The sequence below is a fragment of the Dendroctonus ponderosae genome, unplaced genomic scaffold, assembly GCF_020466585.1.
Source record: "Dendroctonus ponderosae isolate FM_Combo_2020 unplaced genomic scaffold, Dpon_F_20191213v2 Dpon_F_20191213_7, whole genome shotgun sequence".
NCBI lineage: Eukaryota > Metazoa > Arthropoda > Insecta > Coleoptera > Curculionidae > Dendroctonus > Dendroctonus ponderosae.
This window is the reverse complement of record NW_026018916.1, coordinates 6752667-6763627: the sequence shown is the minus strand read 5'-3', so window position 1 is coordinate 6763627 and position 10961 is coordinate 6752667. Positions and strand designations below refer to the sequence as shown.

Here is a 10961-nt window from a genome sequence, read left to right as displayed (position 1 = left end):
TGATACAAAAATATCGTAAAACCTCTCTGATAATTTAATGATAAAATATTTTGAATATGAAGTTTATATCTGGAAAAAGTAGCTTATTTAATTTTAGAACAAGTTTTCAAAAATATAATGAAATTTAATTTTTCTCAATTTTTAAATTTCTCAATTTTTGAGTGGTTGTTGGCAAGCTTGAAACAATTTTCAAGGCATCATGTTGGAGACCCAATGCTCTGTACTAGTGATGAGCTGATTGAAAAAAACTATGGATGTGATTTTTTTAAACTGTGATTATAACGTGTGATTGTGATTTTACGTTCACCTTGCTTTTCACCCAATTAGCATTACGTGGTTGCCGTTTTCATCGAATAGCAGCGTCCTAAACTGATGGGCAATTGAGGGTCACTTGCAGAAACAATTTAAGCTAAATTTATAATTCATATATTTTTTTTAATAGATGACCCTAATTACGTAGACAACAAATAACATTTTATACTCACAGTACAAATGGTTTTACGGTTATGGAAAACAAGTGGTGAGGGCACTAAACTCAAAATTATGGCAGGAAAATTTAAGACGAGAGACAGACAAATGGGGGAAGAAAGGCTGGCGAGGAAAATATTAGAATGGACCCTTTCAGAAAGAAAAAGGAGGAAGACCGCTAACAACCTGGATACAAGGGGTTACAAAAGCGATGTCAGCCGGAAACCTCTCAGAGAATAACTGGCAAAACAAAACAGAGAAGCCTGGTGAACCGGGACCCAAGGGCGTGTAATGCTATGAACGGGATTCTATAAAAATATGAAGAATATAATTTATGATTGGAAATGTTTTATAGAATATGTTAACAATTAAATGCCTAAATAAAAGTATTAAGAAAAGATAAAGGAAAATCTCACTCTATAGTTAAATCTTATACAATATTGATCATTCTTTTCGCCGTTCTTTGTATGTCGTCCTTCTGATTGATTGTATTATGTTGATCACAAACAATCTCAATAATAAAGACAAGAATTTCGTCGGCATTAATCATTCGAATCAGAAATAATGTACGATAATACAAGTTTCGAGATTCGGCAACTTCAGGCACCCCCAGGACTTTCAGCTGGGTTTAGCTTTAAATTAGCGACGGCGAAACATGCACTCGCGATACGTTACTTATTTAATTCTGTATGCAGCTGCAAAATTCGATTGAATGAAACCAAATTATGTTATGTATAAAAGTAAAAGAAGCCTATTCGGATAAATTAGTAATTAATGACAAAAATACTTATATGCTATTCATGCTTTGTTCTTTGGAGTTTGTGCTGATATTGCAGAACTTAGTCAGGCTTCAGTTTCCTGAATGTGCATCAGTGAGCAATTTTGCAATACCTCCATTGCCCGATATTTGATAATTTTCATGAAGATACAAATAGCCGCCAACCTATCAAGCATCAGTTTAATGGGAATAGCCCAATATCACTGAGGTGAACGGGTTTGTGTATGGAACCCACATTGAAGAAAGAATGGATGTCGCTGAATGTGCAAATTGTCGCTGTAATTTGTTGGCTAAAATGACCTCATGATACGACTAGCACGATTGTTAACAGCAGTTCGGTGCCCGTGTGCCTAGGAAATAACAATTTAAAGGAATTTTGTTAGGAGACAGTGCTTATGCCCAAACCGGATGCGTTTATTATATTGTCTTGAGCACTGGCACATACTCGTACACGAAATATGTTTGAAGTAGAGATAAACTGTGAATTTAACCTGTGAATGTGATTTCACTTGTGGTTGCCGTTTTCGCGATATAGCAGCGTCATAAGGTGATGGGCAATTGTGCGTCACTTGCAGAAACAATTTTAAAACATTTGTGATTCATATTTTAAAATAAATAACTTTATTTAGGTATACAACAAACAAAATCTTATACTTAAACTACAAATTATTTTAAAGACGCTCAAAAATAACAGCCTCTGCAACTAGCAACTGGCTACATATTTTGTAAACTTAGGCACTCTAAAAGTACTAAAATTATTCGGGAAAAAATTAAAATTGGAACAAAAACTATTGTTGTACAAATAATGAATAGCGTATGTAGCTCTTAATTCTTTGTGAACAAGCATCAATTGATTTTAATTTTTGATCTGAAATCAAAACTTTACTGTGAAAACTGTGAGTGAAAATAGGTATACAAATATTACTTCGCCCCTCTTCCCGAAATTTTTCAGAATTTATTGATATTGTGGGATGTTGCATTCCCTGTGTCGTTTAAAATTCGACGTACTTGATTTGTAAAATAATTTTGCTCTGCATAAATTGCATTTCACAAAATTATCATCTAATGCACAAAATAAATTCTACAACTTTCCGTCGCACTAGCTCAAGGAAGCAAAGCTTAGTTTAAAATCATTTCGGTAGATTTGTTGATTTATTTTTAAGCTTAGTAAAGTAAGTAAAGTTGGTAACACAGAGCACTTCGAGAGCCGACCCCTTTCATACAGTTTTAAAGATCATGGCTCTTACTTAATGTACTGGCAAAAGCGGAAGGAAGGATTATAACCGCGTGATAAAATTCTTGCATCGACTGAATAATACTGATGAAACAATTGCTACTTTATTACGTACTTTATTTATATGGATAACTTCCTTCGTGCATTCACTTCTTGAAATAAGCGCTTTGGACTAGTTTTCGGGTCTGTCTGAATCCGCTCAGCAACTTTTTTTATAAATTTAAGAACGTATGCAACGCGCATAACTTGCGATCTGAAGCATAAAAGAAAAAATTGCGGGCTTTCTAAGTCTTTAAATAGTCGTAACTCTGGTGTCTGTGTTAAATGCGATCCTAAGAGTGATGTGCTTACTGTTGAAGATCGATTTATATGCTCTGAACTAAAAATTAAATTAAATCTAACAGATCAACGTCCTATTCGAGCAGTTTAAGTTAAAATATCGCATTTAATACATATCTATCTTTTCGATACAATGTTTTCTGGCCGCAAAATGCGAATTATTTTTCATAAGTGGCTTAATACAGATATCCTAGTTTTGAAGACTATTTACTCATCAAATAATTTTTGAACAAATTTAACCACATCCATGATCACTTTCAATTATAGTGCAAACAGGCACGTTTCTGTTATTTGAAGCTGTAAAGATGTAGTTGCTATATTACACTGGCCTTGAAACATAAAATTCTTTTTTGGGGCCAGTAAAAGAAATGTCCGTTTCATGATGGTGATCATGTGCGGCCTAAATTTATCAAATTTATATGGTCTTCTACAGGTCTGTTATTTTATTTAAATTTTCATTGTATTGCTTGGGTCATACAGCAGTGTGTATAATTATAATCAATTAATACGAAATAAAAAGTAGATTTAGTTATTGTCCCCGCGCCAAACATGACTAAATGCGACTTAGGAGCGAGCATATTTAATAACAGCCAGAAAAGTGATTAGTAATAATGCATTTGTGACAATAAGACCAAACCAAATTTTATATAAGTCATTGCTACTTAGTTTTTCTGGAACTGGTTACAACGTTCCAGTTCACTTTGGAATTAGGTTCCAATATGCGGTTCCAAAAGTACAATATTACTTTTTAAATTTATCATTAAAAATTCGCAATGATGATGATGATGGTAGAAATAGTGATGATAAATAATGATTTAGTTTATTAAAAAATAAAAACAAAACATGAGTCATAAGTAACTATTAAAAAGCAAAAAATGATAATGAAATCGAATGGTTTAAATAAAATATACGTTTTCCATGCGAAAATGTCTAAAAAGCTAATTTTCATTTAAAAATTAATTAATAATTTCAGATTAATTTTTTGCGAATGACTGTTACTAAGTCTAGTTCTTCGCTCGTTTATGATAGCACCCGCTTCGGAAAACAATCGCTCGCATGGAACAGAAGTATTAACATACCTGTGTTTTTTTGTTATGAAACAAGTTTATCAAAGTATTTAAAAATTTAATAATATTCTTCCTGGAAAAGTGTAACTGAGGTTACACGTTACAGGTTACCCGTCTGGAACACTGTTGTTTTAGAGGTTCGTTAAATATCGACCATCCCTAGTCTCTACTTCAAATAATAAAATTTGCCCTTACTAAATAGTGTTATCATCCAAAGTTCACACGCCAAATAATTTGTTGATTTAAGAGAAAATATAATAAAGCAACTATAAAAATGTGATTCATAGAGCATGACGTTTTATTTCATGTTGTTGTTTGTGGCTGACTACGTACGAAGCATATTTTCAATATTTTGCACAATTTAATGTAATAGCATAATATTATGACAATACCTCAACAGTTATAATTTTCTGTCCTATCCTAGCGTAGCGTGTGTGCTTTTAAATAATGTAATTGATGTGCATGATACTTTGATGCTTTTAAAAACGTGCCGTTTTACGTCTGTAATAGTGATAAAAATAAGTTAAAATGTAAATAGTTGCCGAATCAAATTAATGTGGCAACTATTGAATTGCGTTTTAGATATAAAAAATAATTTTGAATTTGAAAACAGTTTTAAAGCAAGTGGGATTCATCGGATCAAAATCGCGTTTCTAACGATGATGAGAAACATTTAAAAATAGGTCACGCGATTACTGCAAAAGATAAAACTGCTTTAAGTTTTTAATAATGCCGATTTAGTGCGAGTAGTAAAGTTAAATTTTGCATCTTTTGCATTTTTTTGAATGTCTTTCAATAAGGGTCCGAAATTTTACAGACTGCTTCTCATATATCATTTAGAAAAAAAGTTTCGTCCTAATGTCAATATTATTTCAAAAATTACTAAAAAAAACTAAAATTTTAAAGAATCTTGTAACACCCTGTAGCTTGATAAGTAAAGCGTTGCGGACCCATGCCTATATGGACTTTTTACATAGAAGATACTTCAAAAACCAATCTGTAATTTTACAGTGTCCGATATTTATCATATATGCAAYTTACTCTTTTCGTAAAAATATATACAAAAATTATGGAATCTTATTWTAATTAAATCATTTAAATGCCACGACTACGTATTTTCGTTTTTTGTTCAATTTGATATATTTAGMAGGTATAGTTTTACTAGAYTWGTTTTTATCTTGCGCTTGCAAGTATTGGAAGCAGTGGATCAGTTCATACTTTTCCATASAAATTTTATATACTTATCGGTTTGARCAAAACTTTKTCAGGCWTACTGTTGCTCTGGTGCAGTAATCAGTACTGCAATAAGTCAATTTATGAGTTATTTTATGTACACTCTGTATTCCAAATTTCATTTAAAAATCTATTCAGAAAATGCTCACCTTGAATTAAGGTTTAATATATCTTACTACTTATGTTGAGAAAGARGGACTTTATAGATAGCTATTTTTTTTATTTAATTAATTTTATGGATCTCTTTTCWATGATTCATTAACCCGTATATCAGTCAAAATTWACATCCGCAACATTTTGGGTGTTCTATTTCCATTGCATATTTAAGGCTAATTTAATTTCRTACATCTTTTTAATATTTCATTTAGCTTCACTAATAAATTTGGATTTTTGAAATGTGAGCTAAGTGTGGTTTTAAAATGATAACTGCTGGCTTTAAGCTATTTTTGTTGTAAAGGTTTAGCAATAACCCCGAAGCCTTGTTCAATATCACCAATATTTATTAATAAGGATTTTAATATGCATGAATTTGACCCAAATAATTTTAATGATGTTAGAATCATGCAATTTTTTTTATCGCAATTGGTCTAGACACAATTACATTTGCAATAACTTTTGTTGTCTGGATTAAAGTTAAACTGACGCCTTAGAATTTGGAATACGTTGGTTTTAGTGTTGAGCTTCATATGTTGCCCCAATTATGAAAATTAATTTTTTATGGAAATATATTATTTTAGACTATTTCGTTCGATTATTCTTAAAACTTCACAAAAATGTTGGCTAATAATAAGTATCATTAATATGTTGTTGCACATGGATCCAAGATGGGTTACTAAGCAATATACAACTACTAATTAAGCCCGTTTGAAAAAAGTTAATTTAATATTCATATCGATCATTTTTGGCTGGATCCGAACTACGTTGAATTGTAAAAGTAAAATTGATTATTATTTTGCAAAGATTTTCAACGAACAACCTCCTGAGCATTTTTCAAAACTGTCTTCTGATTCCTAACAATTCATAAACTATATGTTGCTCATTTTGCAGCTACAAGGCGCCAAAAGTTTTAATTTAATATCGGTTTTTCCTAATCATTTCTAAAGGTCCATTTCAATTTCACTAATTTTAGCTGGAATCAACAATTACTATATAAATTGAAGTGTTTCGACAACTGACAATTATCAATTCCATCAGTTTCATCGTATTTAAAGTTTCGTCTTAGAACAATCAACTACTTAAATTGTACTAATGAACTAAAACATTATGTTTTATAAATCATATTATTAGGTAACAAAGCAAACAAAAGTCAATGTTTCATGAAGCTGATGCTACTTGATCTTGTAGTGATTCGACTAAACACTTTTTAAGTAAAAAATATAGTTATCCAATATCATTTGCTATTATCATGCCAGTCGTAAACAAGTAATCACGTTCAACCTCACGCGTACGACTTTTTAATCTGAAAACGTCTCCAGACTTAAGATTGGAAATGAACCCACTTAATTTTTTAACATCCTTGATCCATGATCGCTGGTCAATTCTATGGGTCACTTAATGCGGAATTTACGGCACAGATATGTTGCATTTGCCATATTTGTAATTGCTCGTAAAAATAACTTTATATAGAACATATTTAAGTTTTATCGAAATCCTGTTTCGCTATTTATCGGAATATAGATAGAGTTGAAAATTAACCAGTGGCGCCATATGTATTAAAATATCTAGGAAGTTGATTTTATTGTACAATTTCGATCAAGACGTATAATAATCGTTGCTTTAGTTTAACCCTTTCAGTAAGGTTTAATTAATTTCAGGTAGTAAAATATTGTTTGTTAATATAGCAGCTGGTTACCGACATTAAATTTCTGGATTAAAAGAAGGAAAAACAATGTGTTTTTTAATTGTATTTAATAATGTTGGGAAAAACTCATAGATTGGAAAATGGATGGCATTCAACCTAAAAATCTATTTCATAAACAAACATTGTTAAAACATAAACTTATAAATCAATTAAATTGTAAGTTTCTCTTAGCTTTTCATAAGTTTTCACTTCGTAATGTTTTTCTCTCGTGCGACTGTCCCACTCACATAAAAAACAGCAAAACTTAGTGGATCCTCCTCCCAACCCAGTAAGTATAGCGACAACTTTTAAGTCAGCACAAATATTCTATGGGAATGAAGAATATTTTATTTTTCCAAGTAATACCTCCAGATTTGCATAATTTTCATTCATGTTTGTTGCATGTGCTGGAAGCACTGATGGGTATTTATTACCGTTGTGAAGTAAAACGGCTTTTAAACTAATCTTCGACGCATCAATAAAAAGTATCCATTCATCAGAATTTTCTGAAAAACTCGGTTCCTCAAGAAGCCATGCAGTCTCATTGCAATATGCTAAATCATTTTCTTTGGAGAATGTCTTGTGTGAAATTATGACACTCGCGTACTTTTATCCAACAAATTCCACTGTTTCAATCTTGATCCGAGGATCTGAGCCTTAGATTTTAATGGCTCCAAGTCTATAACGAGATAATTTAAATCAGGTTGTTTAAGAAAGTAAGGTTCTTTTGATGGATCTTCATCCACATAAAGTGTATGATGGTGAAGATGTACAGGTAGCATTAAAACTCGATTGAGGCTGTAGTCCAGAAGTATTTTTTAAGTAGTTTAGTAACAGATAATTTATATCTCTTACTTTGGTTGGTTGGTTACCAGTTTTGGCGATAAGCATAACACTTTTGTATTAATGTCTTTTTCCAGTCGCGTTTTCTGTACGATCTAAGAGAGCGTATCGCTTCTCTGACTCACCCTGTATATCCCACCCTCATCTTTGAAGCTTATTTAGAGATTACAGCAAAGTAAGAATTAGAGTAAAGTTAATTTAGAACAAAAGCAATTTTCATGAAATGAATTTTTCCTAAATTGATAAAAGTGATTAATTTGCAGTATCAGGAAAATCATGTGATGTCACTATTTTTCATAACTGCCTTCTAATTGTATGTGTTACGCTTGTTGATTGATAAGGCAACGGTTATTTTTGTGATATTGATGAAAGTTATAGACTTCCAAAAGTTAATTTAAAATTTCAAAACCAGGGTGATACAAAAGTGGCGTCATTCCTCTGGTGGTACAGTACAAGACTTGACTGGACAGACGCTTAGTGTTTCGGGAGTACAGGAAAAATTGTAAAAAAAATCTCTTCAAAAACTGAGATAGTTGCAAAAACTACATCAGAAGGTCACCAGCAATGTTTTTCAAGGCAATCTGCTTCATTAACATTACGTAAATACTTGCTGCTTCCCAAAAAACACCTGTATATGAATCCTGTATCCTGATCCACCTCGTTTTACTCAAAGTTCTAATGCAGGTAGGGAGTGGAAATTAATTTAAATAGCTTAAATAAACCAAAGATAACGAGTTAGTAAAATGTTGCCTGGCACAGCTGAGAGTGTCATTACTGAATAGAATAAAATTATGTCTGTAAGCGTGGAACATGGATTACCAAATTCACAGGAGTAAGCTTATTTTTGAATGGATAGTCACCTTTATTAATCCCGAATTTAATATAGTGATTTACTGCGGCCTCAGTACTTGTTGATCATGAATGTGATAGGTAAATAGCACGTTGTTTAACTTGGAGACATTTTATCAGCAGCTTTGCCTAAATCAGACGTGAGATTCGTCTGAACTGTTACATTTTTCCGTGCAACAGTATGTCGGAATACATAGTTAGTGTCGTGTATTTAGCCCTTTTAGGGCTGAATTTGTGTTCAGGTGAGTACAGGTTTTTCAAACATTAATAGATATTATTGACTAGTGTTTGAATTATCGAGAATAATGCAAGAATAAACAAGTACAAGATGATTTTGCAATATGCAATATAGATTTTAATGAGTATTTCGTAATTAGTTGAAACGCAAGTTTGTAAATATAATTCCGGTATCTTCTACAATCAAGATGAAATGTTAGAATCATCCGCGTGACCGCTCGTCTTCTATTGATCTACACGTCTTCGCCCTGTTTTATGTTTTCTTGCGCGCCTTCCTTGAATTCTTAATCTCCGGCTGGTTTTCAGCTTCTTACTGTAACATATAGATACAAAATGTTCTTCGTGCCTCATTACTGATCTAACATAAGCAAGTCATAATTGGAATTTGGGGCACATATGCATGATCATTAAAATATTTACAGGGTTATTGATTGAACTGTGGTCACCCCGTTTTCACATCTAACTTAAAATTTAGTGAAAAATATTAACTTTTATTAGGTGGATAAAGTGTGAGGATAGTTTATTGTCTTTAAGAAAAAACTGAAATTATTTTCGTTGATGGAGAGGTTGGAAAGTGCGAACTCAGTCACAAATATGTGCTGGATTTACTGGAAACTGATTCGCTGAGTAATAGAAAAATAATTAACCTACGAGTGATGAACAAACGAGCCCAAATCGATGTTTTGGGATTATTTGCTGCAGAGTCCGTCCACCAACTCATTGTGGACAGTAGCAGAACAGTCAGGAATATCACACGAGACTCTAAGAAAGGCACAGAAAATGTATAAACTCCATCCATACAAAATGCGGATACTTCAAGAACTCTATGACGACGATTAAAGAAAGATATTAAGGGTGGAAAGTTTTCAAACTGACACCCCGTATATACGATAAGTGGCTTTAAGTTCAAAAGTTGCCACCTCAAATACCGTTCAAAATACGGAAAACTACGCCTGCTTACAGAAGAAACTCCAAAAAAAACACCATATTCAATTTAATTCGAATAGTGAGCCCTGATCCGCCGACTACCATCATTTTCAACTGACATTCCGTTCTCAAGAGCTTCTATGCAAGATACCCTAGTTCCGTCAGGGTCGCTAGTCGTATTACTTTTGAATATATATTTTGTAAAATGTTTCTGTTTTACTAAGTTTTGTTTAACTTCGCTATAATAGTAAAATACGTGATACTTTTCTATTTGCAGGTGCTCTCCTAAATGTAACCCTAGACACAAGGATAGTAGGAGGTGAAGCTGTAGACATAAAAAGCCATCCATATCAAGTTTCCTTACAATACAGCAATCAGCATTTTTGCGGAGGAGCTCTGGTTACCAGAAACACGGTCTTAACAGCCGCTCATTGCTTTGGAACAAGGTAAATTTTTATAACTGCAATCCACTATTCATAAAACTTTAACTTTTAATGGTGCTTTTAGTTATGCTTCTATGACCTCAAGCTATGTGGTAAAGTTTGGTAGCAATACAACCTATGGGACAGGAATTCAAATAGATTCAGTTTTGGTGCATCCTAGTTATTCCAGTGAACTTTTGGACAGCGACATTGCTTTGATAAGGGTGAGATTTGCTTACAGGGCTATTACTAATAACATGTCAGTTTTATAAAAAATTACTAAGAATGGCTTTTCATAGCTAATTTTTTGAGAATCTGCTATCGCTGTTATGAGATTTTTCTGCGCCACCATGTATTGCATATTGCTATATAGGGTTATTCACGCTATACGGCACGGAAGTTTGCGGCTAAACTGTTTGATTTTTAAAAAGTATTCTTGTATGAATTGTCCGACGCCTACCGAGAGCACATTTTAATAATATTTTTGTAATGTACAGGGTGTCCCAAAGGCTCTAAAGGTATCAAAGTTACGGTTTTTTTAAATGGAATGTCCTGTATATTATTGCATTTTTGGATTCGCTGAACAAAATAAGTGTCTGTTTTAATAAGGTTTATAATAATATAATACGTAAATCTTAAGGTTTTTTAAATAATACGAATTTAATCAAAATCTAATCTAATTTTCACGTGTCAAATACTTTAGAAGTATTTAAGTTATGTAAGC

At 32.5% G+C, this 10961-nt stretch overlaps 1 protein-coding gene across 2 annotated transcripts in view; it reads left to right on the top strand.

Annotated features, from left to right (window-relative positions):
* Positions 1–8479: 8479 nt before the first annotated feature.
* Positions 8480–10961, top strand: part of LOC109534658 (trypsin 3A1) — a 6181-nt gene continuing 3699 nt past the window's right edge. Inside the window, exons 1-4 of one of the 2 annotated variants that reach the window (XM_019900399.2) lie at positions 8480–8634; positions 8689–8893; positions 10093–10261; positions 10323–10461. In XM_019900399.2, coding sequence (XP_019755958.1) covers positions 8833–8893; positions 10093–10261; positions 10323–10461 — 369 coding nt within the window. In that variant the 5' untranslated portion in view covers positions 8480–8634; positions 8689–8832. Of the gene's footprint in view, positions 8894–10092; positions 10262–10322; positions 10462–10961 lie in introns of both variants that reach the window. The other variant, XM_048668325.1, reaches the window with a different exon arrangement.